Below are 15,239 nucleotides of genomic sequence, written 5' to 3' on the forward strand. Positions count from 1 at the left end.
ATTCAATTCAACTATGTTCCTGACATAGTAAGCAGTTCAGCTGGTCCGTAACATCGTGATACCAATCAGCAGCCTTTTACATCGTTGAATGAAATGGTCCCGATACGCCAGAAACTGAAGATTGCTACCGCGCAAGTTCATATCATTGGCAATCCTGAAAGAGCTCTTCAAATACTGGAAACAAAAGTACGGAAACTTAGTTCCGAACATGTCGACCTTGTTCTTTTCCCAGAAGTCTTCATTGGTGGATTTCCGCGACTCTCTACTTTTGGTAACTCTGCAGTTGGAGCATTTGGTGAGGAAAAAGACTACGGCCCATACATGAACCACTGGCAAGCATCAGTCGATTTTGGAGATACACCAATGGGGTATGGCCAAAAATGGGTAAATCGAGAACTACCTTTACCGGCTAATCGTTCTTATAGAGGAGACGGTACAAGGGAGCGATTGGAAAAGATATCAGCAACTACTGGCGTCTTCATAATAGTTGGTGTTCTTGAAAGATGTGGTGGAACTTTATACAGCTCTATCGTGTACATTTGCCCCAGGTTAGGCATTATTGGGAAGAGGCGCAAGGTGATGCCAACAGGCTTAGAAAGAGTTGCGTGGGGTCAAGGAAGCCCATCAACATTGGAAGCCGTGTCAACGACTATCAGAGGAGTAAAATTGAGGATGTCAGGTAAGTCATCAATACTTCCCCATGAGGGCAAAAGTGTGCTGAAAAAATGTGTAAAGCTGCCATTTGTTGGGAGAATTGGATGCCGCTTTTACGACAAAGCATCTACGAGCAGAATATCAATCTGTTTCTCGGCCCCACTGCTCATGCCACTGAGATTTGGGTTCCGTTAATGCAGACAATCGGCGTTGAAAGCAGGGCTTTTGTATTATCAGCCACGCCATGTATTAGAGCAAATGATCTTCCGGGATGGATAACTGAAGCAGCTGAGCGAGGAGATCAAATAGTGAGTCGTGGAGGGTCTGTTATTGTCTCTCCAAAGGGTAACCTCTTAGGAGGCCCAGGCTGGGATCGGGATGATCAAATTTTCATCGCGGAGGTTGATTTTGATGATTGTAAACTGTCAGGAGATGACTGGGTAGTTGCGTCTCGTGCGAGACAAGATGCATTTGAGTTCACTGTTGATGGGCTAGATATGAAGAAGGCCCAGAAATAAGTGGTGGGGGAAGATATTTCCCTTTCAGGAAATAAACCCCTACATGGACGCTTTTGCTGCGTAGCTAACGGTGGAGAGTCTTCCAGTTTCATCCCCACATTGTAGCGAACATCTTCGCAACGACGAGAGTAATGTCTTAAAGAGGCTGGATTGTTGTGAGAAGATGGAGGTTGATTCATGGTATAATAATTACTGTCTATATGGAGATGAAGATAGCTCCCCTTTGAGTTCGTCTAGTGAGAGCTATCCTCTGAGCTGCGCGCCCACAGAATGACCCCAGTCTAGGTCTTACCGCCGCGGAGATCTCTTATTTGGACCGTTCTACAATATTATTTCAACACACATAAAGGTGCGCTTAGAAAGCACTGTTGCTTATCAAGCAGATAATGGCTTAACAATCAGCAGAGAAGCTATACAAAACACGAAATATAGTGTTGAGAGCTGGGGTCGTGTGGTTGAATTTTTACGCGTTGGTACGGGTAAGCGGCTCAATGGCAGACCAGCAGAGAGAGCTGCGATGTGATTCAGGCGTATCAAATATGCCCCGGATACTCTTTCGTACTAGCACAAGTTGAGATTGGGGCCATTCATAGACATCTAGTTACATTAATACATTATTTATTGGTTTAGCTAGGGGGGAATGGGTGAGCACTCGACTTTTTGAGGCGTGAAGCCCCAGCCGGACACTCCGACTTCACAAACCGTTGTACTTATCCCACTCATACTGCAGACAGATTGCAGTTTTGTCTTCAATAGTGATTTATAATTGAGTCGCGATTGGCTGCTAGTTCGCTCCATGCAGCGCCATTTGAAGTAGCAAATAGTTCCTTCATGTGTGCCTCATTACTGTGACGTCAGCCTTTGAGTCCGAATGTTTAAAGTCGGGCAATATGGGCAGCTCTAAATTTCAACATTCTAACGTACATGTAATTTCTATGCATTCAACCATCAACTAAGCTTGACCTTAACATACTATATAAGTTCGCAAATGTCTCCCCCGCTAGCCGCCTTCTTCGTACACATCTCATCTAGACGCCGCCTTTATCATGTCGAAAACACTGCCGAAAGGGCTCTATACCCCCCTCCCCGTCTTTTTTAACGCCGAAGATGAAATAGGTATACTAGCATTTACAATCAATACAAGAGTTGTGACCGCGGCATCGCTAACGTGGGCATAGATTATGAGGCATTTGCGAATCATGCGAAATGTAGGCTCGCCCCTTCGAGTAGATGGAATGGTATGGGGAGGAAGGTATCAACTGATCTCTAACATTTGATATAGATGTTACTGCGCCAGGAATTTTACCTGTTGTTTCGGCTAGCATGGGAGAGGCAGTACACTTGGTCCGTTGCATTCCAATTTTTGCAGCCGCCCAATCCCCGACTAACACGGGATTCTCAGACGCCGCAAGAGCGTATCAAGTTAATACAGACACTCCGAAGTGCCCTCAACTCAATTGATCTTCAAAACACTCCAATTGTCGTTGGAGTCGGTGGAAACAGCACTCGCGAGACAATTCAGCTGGCTCGTGATGCTGCCGCAGCAGGTGCGGACTTTGCTCTTGTTATCGCTCCGGGATATTGGGCCGGTTACCTTAAAGGAAACCCAGCAGCAACTAAAAGTTTTTTTGTCGATGTTGCTGCTGGATCCCCGATTCCAGTGTATGAATTTCTCTACCCGGCTCCAAGATTTGTTGGCTAATCACGCTTCGTGATGTAGAGTTATCTACAATTTCCCTCCCGTGGCCGCAGGAATTGATTTGGAAAGTGATGACGTGGCTGAAATTGCACGGCTTGCACCAAACATCTGCGGTATCATGCTATCGTAAGCTTTTTCCTGAATCTACAGAGAGGGTTGTTTTTAACACGACGACAGGTGTGGCAATGTTGGTAAGCTGGCAAGAGTTGCAGCCTTGCTCGATGGCACTTCTTTTACAACATTGGCTGGCCTAATCGATTTCCTCCTCCCCTCTGTGGTCGTCGGCTCCGCTGGTGCTATTAGCCCGCTGCCCAATATTGCACCGGTTGGTAAAATGTTCGTTGAATACCTGACCAAAGCTGATGTTTATGTATAGAAATTCTCAATGAAATTGTGGGAATTAACGCAGAGTCTTCAAAGCAAGGCAGATCTCGAGGCAGCACAAAAGGTTCAGGGCATTGCTTCTCTAGCAGAGTCTGCTTTATTGAAGAGCGGAGTATGTTACTTGTCAAAGATTTTTTTTCCATGGGCAGAATTCTAACATTTGATAGGTTCCTGGCTTGAAAGGCTTGCTGAGCAAGCAGTTTGGATATCCCGCGACACCAAGATTGCCGCTACTGGCCCAGAGCGATGTGGCTACATTGTCCCAAAATAAATACATAAGCAATGTTTTAGCATTAGAGAAGACGTCATAGTGAATTGTATAGCCTTGTTCACATGCTACGATGAGATTCCTATATTATGGTATATCCGCTTGCGGCACACCTGTATTTAATATGGGCATTTAAGCCTTCGGAAGATTCTCTTTGATGTACTCTGCAATGTTAGGACGTTGCTCGAATGTCTCTCGAAACTTGGAGATTGTATCCGGAAGCTTTGCCTGCGCAAATATGGTCAATGACATCGTACATAGTGACATGGTAAGCAACTGTACTCACTGGCAGAGTTCCCGTCCTCAGATCGTTGTCGATAGACTGATAAACGGCAAAATCAGCATATGTGATTTTGTCGCCTAACAGGTAAGGACCCTCCATCTCAGCGTAGTACTGGGCCAATACGCCGTAATACTTTGGTACAATATCATCTTTATACTCTTTTGTTGAATTTCCAAGGTTTGCCACCCATTTGAACTTGTCCGCATTAGCATTTGACAATAATGTGGCTATGAAAATGCTGTCACTCACCCTCCAATCGATATAAATATCTGATACCGCATCTACAATATATTTCTCCCAGCTTGTTTCTCCATCATAGCGGCCAAGGTCCCTGGCGAGATAGCGCAACGTCGGAATATGCTTCGAAGAGCATCAGTTAGTCTAATAAATAATACTCAAAGCCTAGATTACTTTACCTGATTCAAGACCACATTCTTGTACTCCAACGAAGGCACTTTTCCAGTCTTTGTAAGCCCCTTTCGTGTCAGGTCTTGGCTAGTGCTGGGCCAAGTATTGTCGTATGCGTATCGCAAATCCTTATATTCAACTCCTGCGTCTTTTAGAAAAAGACTTGACCAAGTAAAGAGAATGATTAGTGATAGTACTAGAATATACGCGTGTAGATCGCACTGCCTGCATTAGCCAGATGCGACCAAGATGCTACTTACTTCACAACTTCACCACGACCCATTCGGCCGATATCCAGATAATGAAGGATAGAGGTGGAAGATTGGGCTGCCATTGCGAAATCTGAAAACAAGTTCATATGAATTCTTTCAAGAACCCTTTTTCTTTTTCTTTTCTTTTTTGGTGACACAGCTCTGTGATCCCGATGCCGAGTGTCGAATCACACGCATCTTAGACGGGTTCTTTTCACTTCTAATGTGCGCCAAGTCCAAGGGCGTCAATGACAGGCATTGAAGCCAGCAATGGCGTATTACAAATACAGACACTTAATCCTGATTAAAAATACAGGCGCTAATGCGTCTTAAAACTGAGGATTCAATTTCGCGCACATGGAATCATTTTTGAGGTGGATCAAGACGAGCTAAACGATATAAGCGAAGGAAACGGGCTTGAGCGACGGTGTATGGTGACTCTTAATGATGATCACACAGTATGCATCATTGCTGAGATATTATATACGTGGCATGATGAAAGTCATGGAATATTACGGGGAATTATAGGTCTGAGTGCCGAAATTTAGTTTGTTATAATCCGTTGTCTCAGTTGTGCTTTGAAGCCCTTAGACACAGGATTAGAAGAATCGCCCAACTTTCAAACTTTGCTGGTATGCATCAGGAGTCCAAACCATTCTTTTCAGAATAATGCTGTACCAGAAATCAAGTATCAAAATGTCAACGTCTACAGATACCCCCTTAACGTTGTTCTGGTCTCCTGGAGCTTGCTCTTTTGTACCTCACGTTGCATTATGCGAAACCGGGCTCAAATTCGATCTAGTTCTTGCTAAAGTCGGACACAGGACAAAAGAATTTGAAGCCATCAACCCAAAGCGCCGTGTACCAGTCCTGGTTATGAATAATGAGATCATTACAGAGATGGCAGCCGTCCTCACTGCCATCGCAACTGCTGCACCAGAAGCACACATCTTTGGCCAAACTCCCCTTGAGAAAATTCATGTATATGAATGGCTCAACTATCTGTCAACTACAGCACATGGACAAATTATTGCAGAAATCTGGAGAACCGAGAGGTTCACGAATAACAAGGAGATATATCCTCAGCTTCGAGCAAAGGGCTATTAGACTATGCGAGAAATCTTTGCTCATATCGAAACCAAATTCAAAGCTGCCAAAACTACAGAGTTTGCTGTTGGAAGTTCTGATACTGCTGCTGACGAATTTCTGGCCGTATTATACCTTTGGGCGGGCCGATTTACTGAGGTCACTATTGACATTGATAACGACTATCCCGTGTACACAGCTTATGTCAAGAAGATATTTGAAACGAGCGCCTTTGTGGAAGCAAGATTCATCAGATGTAAAGTTTATGCTCTATACTAGGCCTCAATGACATGCGTAAACTTGGCAATAGTACAAAGCCTTGAGAGAGATGCCGTGACCAAACTATAGCCTCTGATAGCCAATAAGTCATTCAAATGAAATAGGAGAGAGAGTCTGCTGTGAAGATATAGCTTATATAATCACAGCCATCTCTCTATACAATTAACTTTTTTTCTTTTTTTTTTTTTTTTAAAAAAAAAAGCGCCAAGTAGTAGAATCCGTGCAAATGAGAATGCACATGATCAGAACGAATGTTGTCGAAAATACTGTGCTCTCTCGCGTACTTCGCGTATGTGATGCTGAAGGCGCCACGGTGTCAAGACATCCCCTTGGTATGCGAGTGTGGAGGCATTTGTGGAATTCTCATTCTCCTTGGAAGAGAAATAGACGATATTAATAATGCCATACGAGCATATAGTCGAATCCCTCATTGGTCAAAGGATCTGCCCATACCCGAAGTTGCATCAACGTGCCAAGTTCTACAGCCACTGATGTATCGGTTAAGAGCTATATCCACCTTCTAGTTGGCTTATAGCTTGCTTTGGCATCGCTTCTATTTCCTAGCTTCATCTTCAATTTCTCCTGTTCCCTCCCATGATACAGAGCTCAACCCTCTCTCCTGTAGTATCAACAAGAGTTTTGCCCAATACAGTTTGCCCAGCATACCCACTCTCCATGACCGAAACAGCGAACTGAGTAGAACACGAGCTATTTGAGCTTCACTAGCGAAAGGACTCGGATAATTATAACCCGCGATGTGATGATTCTGTTCTTACTACGGCGAGAAATCACCATAGTGTCCAGAGGAGCAATATCGGGAAACGGCCAGAATGCTTTAGAAGTACATTCCAAGAAATTTGTTTCATTTCTATGGCCACTCTAGCTATGGCAACCAACAGCCTTGTAACTGGGGCGGTGATTGTTGTTACGGCATCAATCGCAAGAGATTTGCACATGACACAGGCTCAAATCAGTTGGATCAGTGTTGCCACCATGTGAGACAATCATCTATTTACTAGACTAGAATTAGCTTGATGATGAACATTACTCTCAGTCTTTCTGCGGGCGCTCTTCAACTACCTTTAGGTCAACTGACTGATCTTCTTGGGCGCAAGTCTTTCTTCATAGCGGGAATGGTTGGCGTTAGTGTCAGCAGCCTTATACTCGGTTTTTCTCAGAACCCGTTCCGGATGAATATTCTTTGTGGTTTCCTTGGGCTCTTTTCAGCCGTCATCGTCCCTCCAGCGATTGGAATACTTGGCGCTGCGTATTCGGAGCCGTCGAAGCGCAAGAACTGGGCATTTGCTTGCTTCAGCGCGGGAAATCCTGTGGGATTCGGGCTTGGGAGCATAATTATGGAAATATCAGCCAAAATATTTGATTGGCGTGCAGGTTTCTTCTTCTTCACTATTCTTTGGGGATTGTTGACTATTGTGTCCGTTTGGGTCGTGCCTGACATTGAAGCTTTTAAACCGGGACCATTTTGAGAAAGACTAACCGCAGCGCTGAAGAAACTTGACATTATCGGAATAGCTCTGACTATTGTTGGCGTTGGGCTTTTCACAACTGCTTTGACGTACGCTAGATAAGAAATCATCCGTCCCGAAGATTTACTGACAAGTTATATAGACTTGGTCCGGTGGATGGCTGGAAATCTCCTCATGTCATTGCAATGCTAATCGTTGGCTTCTCCCTTCTCGCGGGGTTTGTCATTTGGGAAAAGAATTGCTCGTAAGAGCGCCCCTTTATCCAATCTTTTGATTGCCACATGTCTGATTTAGTTCCGTATCCATCTTTGGAGTCATGTCGATGCTTTCATCCAACTTTTGGCTTGCTCTGTTTTTACAAGAAGTCCATCACCGATCTGCTTTGACTGTTGCAGTAAGCTTTCTGCCACAAGTCATTTCTGCTCTCATATCCAACGTGGTGGCAGCAAATATCCTTCATCGAGTCAATAATAGTCTCATCATGGCCTTTGGTGCTGCCATGTACCTCGTCGCAAATCTACTGCTTGCTGTACAAAGCCTCAATCGACCTGTTGGGCCATTATTTTCCCGTCATTATTGACAAATGTAATGGGTCTTGATTTGCAGTTCAACGTCACCAACGTGAGTTGTTGCAAATTATGGATCGAATTTATGCCTAACTGCTAAAATAGATGTACGTCATGCAATAGTTACCATCTCACCAGCAATCATTAGCAGGTGGTATCTTTATGTTTATTCGTCTGGGGACGACAATTATTTTCGGAATGTCTACAGCAGTATACGGTTCTGTCAAGGATACAACGCAAGGACCGGATGATGCCTTTAAACCTTACAGGAGCGCCTTTTACGTTTCGCTTGGATTTGCCGCTTTGGCTTGTTTATTTGTCCCTTTTCTGCGCATAGGTACACAGGGAAATTCGCCAAAAGAAGAATAGTATTGAGATCCAGATGCGGTTTGGTATTGACGCAGCTTAGGAAGTTGCTCTTATTGGATAAATAGTATTAAGCATAAACTCATGCAGGGACTTACCCGGCTGACGCACACATTTGCGATTTCATTTTTTTTTTTAAAAAGCAACTCCTCGCCACTTTGGCGGCTGTGCTATTCTTTATGGACAAGGTATTGGTAAAGCAGGACTCATGTTCATCTAAAGAAAGCAGATGCATGTCTCCTTCAAAACTCCCAAGTAGAAGTGTCAAGTTGGCTATCTAACAAACACACTTGTATCACCGTTGTCACTCAGCGTACAGCAAGGGGAAAACATCTCAAAGCTCATTTAGTATCTTAGCCTTGGTGTAGCTTCATTAGCTTCGGCATTCGGCCTTCCCGATGGTGGAAGTAAGAGTTACCAATGAGTAGGTGGAATTGTATCAAAGCATCAGCCAATGATGTCAACGATAATCGGCGTGCTCTTGTATAGCGGCGTACACAGCGGCGAATGCGGCATTGGGTTCGATAGCTGGTGTGGGGAAATGAGGAATCTTCCCAACTAGTTCAACTCTGTCCGCATGGCCGCCCGATTACTTAGAATGAGATTAACCGGGATGAATCCCGCCTGTTCATATAGCGCTTATATGGCACTGTGTTGCTCTGTAAGCACATGAAAAGACGTCATATTGCGAGACCATATTGGCATTGGCGTGTGTACTCAAAGCTTTATGAAGAGCTGTTTTCGCAACTATGCTGCGTCTTGGGTCTCTAGCTGAGTACATTGGTGCATTACCCAGTCATCAATAACAACTATTTGCAAATTGCATTCTGGAGAGACTTCAAGATTTAATCTTTAACCCGACCGATTGATGTGAAAATCGCCTCTCTTAATCGTAGCTATCGCACAACCACCGCAATCATGGCAGTGGCGATTTCGGGCTTGCAGGGATGGCATCCGGGCGAAGTTGCTATGCAGACGAAACTGGGCTTCGCCGAAGCAATGAGTTCCACATGGCAAAAGATTGAAGACAGAATGCGCGAACAACATCGCATTTTCCACACATCGAATTTACCATTTATTCCAATCACAACTCTCGACGATGAAGGACGCCCGTGGGCTTCCATCGTTGCTGGTGCTGACGGAGAAATTGGATTCGTGGAGGGTCCTGATCTGAAAACACTCGTCGTAAACGCCAGACTCTGGCCAGGAGAGCCGCTGCTAGACACCCTCAATAAATGGATCGACGGAAACGGCCAGAATTCAACAACTCCAGAGAGATACTTGACGGCGGGGATAGGAATTGAATTTCCAACACGAAGGCGCAACAAGTTTGCCGGATACATACAGGATGTGAAGCGGACAACGAACATGGACTTTAGACTAAACTTGCAGGTCAAACAAACTACTGGGTAAGCTTCAATGCCTCATCCGATCATAAACCTTGAGTATTCATCTGGAACTTGCTCTAATCTGGGATTTTACGTGGCCATTATAGAAACTGTCCTAAGTACATCAATATCCGCAAGCTTGTTGGCCACACAAATACCAAGCCAGTTATTGCATATGAAAAGCGACACCTGGCACAGTTTGAAAGACTCCCGAAGGAAGTCATCGATTTTATTACCAGCGCCGATACAGTATTTATCGGGTCGGTTTACAGATCTGAGCCAGCAACGGCAGCGAAATTTCCTTCCCATACCGGAATGAATGCGCGTGGTGGACTACCCGGATTTATACGCGTTAGTCCATCAGATGGACGATCGATAATTTTGCCTGACTACTCAGGAAACAGATTCATGTCGAGCCTGGGAAATGTAGAGTCGAGCGGACAGGTGGGGCTTACTATTGTCTCGTTCACAACAGGCGACGTGCTCTACCTTACCGGACGAGCAGACAATCTTGTCGGACCGGCTGCACTTGAGGTGATGGTTAAGCACGCAAGCATTACTGTGATGAAAACAACGGGATTCATTTTTGTTCGGGATGCTCTCCCAGTACGACAACAATTCGGCACTGAGGTTGAGCGCAGTCCATACAGTCCGAAAGTCAAATATCTGGTAGAGGAGCCAGAAGGCCAAGCAAGTGCGGTTGGAGCGCACAAAGCTAGACTAACAAGCGCAACACAGTTATCACACGACCTTGCTGTATTCAGATTCAAAGTTACCTCAAAAGCTGGGGTCGAGCCGATTAAAATTCGACCTGGACAAGCAGTAGCTCTGGATTTCATGGACTGGATCGGACCACCGGCATATCAGCACATGGCCAACTCTGCTCCTGGATCTGTCAACGATGATCGGATACGAACTTGGACGGTCTCAAGTGCTCATGAGGATCGTGACGTAACATGGTTCGATATGACGATGCGCGAGATGAAGGGAGGGGCTGTGACGGGAGCATTATTCGATGTCTTGAGAAGGCACCCCTTGAATCAATGGGAAAGACCAATAACGATTAATGAAGACGTCATCGCAGAAGTTGTTGGCGTGACTGGAGATTTTTTCCTGGGGCCAGATAACGTCAACATGCTTTGGGTTGCCGGCGGTATTGGAATCACGCCCTTCCTCTCGATGTTCAGCGCATTATCAGAACGCAAGGTAAAAGCCAATGGCGATGTTGTACTCGCGCTATCAACACGAGAACCCGAAATGATGCTACGACTTATCCAATCTTCCCTTCGTCATGCTGCTTCGAAAGTTAGAGTACGGATCGATCTCTTTACAAGCCATGAATATGTCGACATGGAGGGTATTGACCGGAAGAGTGTGCAAATTATATTACACAAGGGCAGAGTTGGGCCAGATTATTGGCCCACTGTGGCAAGTGGTAGAGATGTTTTAATATGTGGCCCAGGTGGATTCGGTGATGCGGCAATGGATGGTCTGAGAGCAGCGGGGGTTCCCGATGAAAACATGTTACGGGAAGGATTTTATTGAGATGAATAACGACTACATGATGAGGGATGCTCGGTGTTGACGGCGTTAAATTGCTTTATGGTTATTAAAATGAGTACAAGTGTAGCATTTAATAACAGAATGATTCAATTACACCACTGTAGTGTGGCACATATTCACGGCCCCAGAGAGATTGGTGCGTCCTCTCTCATGTCGTATGACTGACTGCCTTGGATTGCATCACCCATTTTCACTTCATGCCCATTTATACGCATCTTCGCCAAATTCTATGAAAATATGGAATAGATAGTGGATACTTTTGATGTTCCGGAAGCATTTAAGGAGACGTATTGAGATGTCCTTTCGAAATCGTCCAACGAGGTAAGCGCTATAACCGAGATACGCGATCTCAAATCTTGTTGTCATGCTCCTTCCATACATCGCTCCTAATTTCCTCTTTCAATAGCCAAATGGCAAGCAGATTCTCCGCTTAAATAGCTAAGCATATTTAACGACAGCTTTGATAATATTTGAACTTGCACATCTCTTATTCTCATAACTGCCACATGCTTCAAACCAACCATAACACTCTGGTTGTCCTCACAACTTTTGTCTGTAGATGATTACGTGAGACTAAAATGTATGGCAGTTCAACAAACCCCTCTAGCATTCATATATACTTCCCTAGATTACTGACAGCTAAAGCTTCAGAATGCCTACCGCTTCAAACCCCACGTTGAAACTATGGTACTCCCCAGGGGCTTGCTCCTTTGCCGCACAAGTAGCTCTGCTTGAGGCTGGACTTCAACCCGAACTCATCTCTGTCCAAATTGGGAGCGTGACTGAAGAGTTTGCTCACATGAACCCGAAACGAAGAGTTCCCGTATTGGCAGTTGGAGACCAAGTCATTACTGAAATGCCAGCTATTCTTACGTCCATCTCAGCGTTGAGCCCTGACCGGAAGTTGATGGGACAAAATACGATTGAGGCTTTGCGCGCATACGAGTGGCTAAACTATCTTTCTGGTACTCTTCATGGGCAAGGTTATGGAGGACTATGGAGGCCTGAGAGGTTTGTAAACGATACATCGATGTATCTGGCGGTTCAAGAAAGGGCGAGACAAACGATCAAGGATTGCTATGCCTTCATCGATAGCAAGCTGAGAAAAGCCAACACTTCATACTAAGTGGGAGATTCCTTCACGGGCGTAGATGCATTTCTTTTAGTATTCTATCTCTGGGGAATAAGGATCAAGATCGACATGGATGCCGGATACCCATCATACACGGCATTAGCACATAGGCATTTAGAGAGGAATCAGTTATTGCAGCACGTCAAGTTCATGTACGTATGCTGGGGGAATTTTTTGGATAGAATGACCGGATTCATATGGTTCTTCCATCTAATGTTCGAATAGAGGATAAATTTTGAACACGCCAAATTATAAATTCCACCTATATAAAGGCTTGAGGTGGGTAGGTCTTGTTACTACCAAAATATATCTCTATTGACCGCCGTTTTGCAAGGATCAGATTGATGAGAAAGTACTAATAGTTAGGTTTTTCGATGTTTTGATATTGAAGTAACTCATCTGTTTCTCTTTTTAAGTGGGATTGGTATACAATGGTATCCTAAAACCGTCCTTAATAATTGCCTTTAACAGCTATTTATTGTGATTATTTATAAGAGCCTAGCACAGTGTGCAACATTATGGCTTTTCTCTAAATGATGATCTTGGATATTCGTGAATTGAAAACAATCCAAGTATATCATCTAGTGTGTTATAAAGGAAAACCTCCACGGAGGTGGAGAATAGCACAAATATTGTCGATTACTTAAAACATGTCTTAAATGCTTGGTGTGCGCCTGTTGACTACTTTTGGGACGACATCTTCAGGATTTTACTTAAAGAAAATACGTTGGTAATCCCATATAGAGCAGTCACACAGTCATGAAAGAATCTATAGTCTGCAATGCAACAGATATAATCAGCATGCGATAGATGAGATAACATTTTGAGACTCTCTAAATTGTCAGGCTACTGATTCGTCCCACCAAATACAAAGTTAGCTAATGGATACATGCGAATGCCACTATATAAGGAAAATGACAATTATGATCCGAGTATGTCCAAATTAACCTTGATCGTGTAGAATATAAATTGTGTAAAATTGAAAGCGAACTTCTACGGACCGCAGGTTATTGAGAACATATATATATACCGCGATGTTAAGCTACCAACTATATAGTGTGGTACTGAGGATGCCCTTCAAATCCTCTAGTATAATGAAGATTTTTTTTTTTTTTTTTTTTTTTTTTGTGGTTTCTGGCTTGTAACTCCAAGTAATCCTTAGATGTATCGAACCTAAGCAGTCGATAATGGATAGGATGAGATCAGTAAACTCAAGTGGAAAAATTTGTCTAGATCACAGTTGATCACTAAGTTGCTCATCAAGACCAAGCCTGGCTAACGTGATACAGGAAATGCCCCATATGAAAATATTCGCCGCTAATAACCGATTATTGAACTGACGCTGGTAGCGTCGTTCTCAGTTTATGCATCTCGGTAACATTCCCAGAAGTAGTTATCAGGTAAGACCCGAAGAATTGATTCTGCGCTGTATAGTGCTTATCCAAGATTGTATTGGTGACAACCATTTGGCTCAAACTCAAACTCAGGTGCGGCTATATATTATTGGATTACACACAAACGCGAGTTTCTCCAAAGGCCAGAGCTGAAACATTGCGTGGCATGACCTGCGTGGCTTGGAGGGGAGGGTGTTTGCATGGTGGCGAGGCGGTGCAAATGGCTAGTAAGTCGAAGCGTCTAGGCTCTCCCCGCATTATAAGCGTAAATTGAACTGTCAGTTGTCGTGTGGGAAAATAATGCGTGAACTTGGACCAAGAATGGGGATATTGTTGGGGTTACATCATTCAGCATCAGAAATCGTTAGACCCATTATCGACGGGGTTTAAATCCTGTATAAATAAAGCTTGTTCCCAACTCCCTTCAATTGATGCCAACTTATATTTCAGATTCTTCCAATAAGCCAAAACAGCCTTTCCCTCAGCTCATATAACACGAACCACCTCTGACAACCAAGATGTCTTCAGGCAGCTGCTGGTGTGGTAACATCAAATACGAGTTCGACGGGGACTCTAAGCACGTTGTAGGATCTCACCTTTCTTGATTGAAGCCACAAACGAGCATGCGTACTGAACATGAAACAGATATTGTGTCACTGCCTAACCTGCCAAAAGATATCCGGCGCGACTAATACGGCGAACATTCCCGTCGCGCGAGACAAATTGACGGTCACTTCTGGGTCTCCCAAATCTCATACCGAAAAACACGAAGATGGGTTCAACCTGACCAAATTCTTCTGTGGAGACTGCGGTACCACTCTCTACAAGCAAGCTGATGCTGATATGTTTGCGACTGTCTCTTTGGTCCAAGCGGGAACTTTGGATGGTCCTGCCAAGGACAAGATCAGCCAACCTTCAGCGGAGTTAAACGTAAAAGTGAGGCAACCTTGGCTGGCGGAAGTTGGTGCCGCTGCTCAAAAGCAAGGATTTGTATAAATTAATTATTTGAATATGTTGTAAGGATGGGATAGTACTACGGAGCCGGTTTATCTTGTATTCAGAATGCTATTATGGATAAAAGCATGTATAGTTCAAAGCATGACATTGTATGTCCAAATTGACCTACGCAATCGGTAATCGAGATTTGGCTACATAAGCTCATGTGTTTCGGAAAGCTAACCCCTCTAGGTTTCGTTTCATTCAGTTCACATGAGTAAGACGATAATGGGGTCAGCGCTTTTCACACCTCATACACCCCCACCCATACAAACTTATTGTATATTTGTAGAGCTTCTCAGTACTCAGTAACCAAAGAAATTGATAGAAAGAGGCCGTGAAGAGTAGAACAGTTGAGCCTCCTAAGCTAAAACAAGAATACAAAACTGAAGTTCAAGCAAACTGTCTAAAAAAAACTCTTCGTATTTGTCGTATCAGTAATCCTAATAAGCACATGTAGGCTCAGCGCTAGCGGGGTAGAACCAAGAGTTGCAAAGAGTCATAGACATTAAGCCGG

At 44.1% G+C, this 15,239-nt stretch overlaps 8 protein-coding genes across 8 annotated transcripts; 7 read left to right on the forward strand and 1 right to left on the reverse strand.

The window, feature by feature from the left end:
- Positions 1-93: 93 nt before the first annotated feature.
- TRIVIDRAFT_42254 (uncharacterized protein) lies at positions 94-1,172 on the forward strand (the record flags this gene model as incomplete). Its single annotated transcript, XM_014096025.1, has 2 exons — positions 94-679; positions 736-1,172. 2 exons carry the CDS (start codon positions 94-96, stop codon positions 1,170-1,172), a joined length of 1,023 nt encoding a protein of 340 aa, XP_013951500.1.
- A 1,046-nt stretch (positions 1,173-2,218) lies between these two features.
- On the forward strand, positions 2,219-3,566 carry TRIVIDRAFT_195254 (uncharacterized protein; the record flags this gene model as incomplete). Its single annotated transcript, XM_014096026.1, has 7 exons — positions 2,219-2,288; positions 2,455-2,516; positions 2,575-2,834; positions 2,893-2,997; positions 3,049-3,196; positions 3,248-3,367; positions 3,423-3,566. The coding sequence occupies 7 exons, from the start codon at positions 2,219-2,221 to the stop codon at positions 3,564-3,566; spliced, it is 909 nt and encodes a 302-aa protein (XP_013951501.1).
- Positions 3,567-3,655: 89 nt separating this feature from the next.
- On the reverse strand, positions 3,656-4,548 carry TRIVIDRAFT_41929 (uncharacterized protein; the record flags this gene model as incomplete). The annotated part of the gene is made up of 5 exons (XM_014096027.1): positions 3,656-3,751; positions 3,810-4,001; positions 4,056-4,166; positions 4,223-4,376; positions 4,475-4,548. 5 exons carry the CDS (start codon positions 4,546-4,548, stop codon positions 3,656-3,658), a joined length of 627 nt encoding a protein of 208 aa, XP_013951502.1.
- Positions 4,549-5,161: 613 nt separating this feature from the next.
- Positions 5,162-5,572, forward strand: TRIVIDRAFT_227147 (uncharacterized protein; the record flags this gene model as incomplete). Its single annotated transcript, XM_014096028.1, has 1 exon — positions 5,162-5,572. The coding sequence occupies one exon, from the start codon at positions 5,162-5,164 to the stop codon at positions 5,570-5,572; it is 411 nt and encodes a 136-aa protein (XP_013951503.1).
- Positions 5,573-6,700: 1,128 nt separating this feature from the next.
- TRIVIDRAFT_195256 (uncharacterized protein) lies at positions 6,701-8,252 on the forward strand (the record flags this gene model as incomplete). The annotated part of the gene is made up of 6 exons (XM_014096029.1): positions 6,701-6,825; positions 6,885-7,265; positions 7,323-7,406; positions 7,460-7,561; positions 7,612-7,846; positions 8,007-8,252. 6 exons carry the CDS (start codon positions 6,701-6,703, stop codon positions 8,250-8,252), a joined length of 1,173 nt encoding a protein of 390 aa, XP_013951504.1.
- Positions 8,253-9,167: 915 nt separating this feature from the next.
- TRIVIDRAFT_57247 (uncharacterized protein) lies at positions 9,168-11,182 on the forward strand (the record flags this gene model as incomplete). Its single annotated transcript, XM_014096030.1, has 2 exons — positions 9,168-9,658; positions 9,745-11,182. 2 exons carry the CDS (start codon positions 9,168-9,170, stop codon positions 11,180-11,182), a joined length of 1,929 nt encoding a protein of 642 aa, XP_013951505.1.
- A 670-nt stretch (positions 11,183-11,852) lies between these two features.
- Positions 11,853-12,326, forward strand: TRIVIDRAFT_227149 (uncharacterized protein; the record flags this gene model as incomplete). Its single annotated transcript, XM_014096031.1, has 1 exon — positions 11,853-12,326. One exon carries the CDS (start codon positions 11,853-11,855, stop codon positions 12,324-12,326), a length of 474 nt encoding a protein of 157 aa, XP_013951506.1.
- Positions 12,327-14,244: 1,918 nt separating this feature from the next.
- TRIVIDRAFT_42570 (uncharacterized protein) lies at positions 14,245-14,722 on the forward strand (the record flags this gene model as incomplete). Its single annotated transcript, XM_014096032.1, has 2 exons — positions 14,245-14,310; positions 14,372-14,722. The coding sequence occupies 2 exons, from the start codon at positions 14,245-14,247 to the stop codon at positions 14,720-14,722; spliced, it is 417 nt and encodes a 138-aa protein (XP_013951507.1).
- Between the last annotated feature and the right edge of the window lie 517 nt (positions 14,723-15,239).

This window comes from Trichoderma virens, assembly GCF_000170995.1.
Source record: "Trichoderma virens Gv29-8 chromosome Unknown TRIVIscaffold_89, whole genome shotgun sequence".
Lineage (NCBI taxonomy): Eukaryota > Fungi > Ascomycota > Sordariomycetes > Hypocreales > Hypocreaceae > Trichoderma > Trichoderma virens.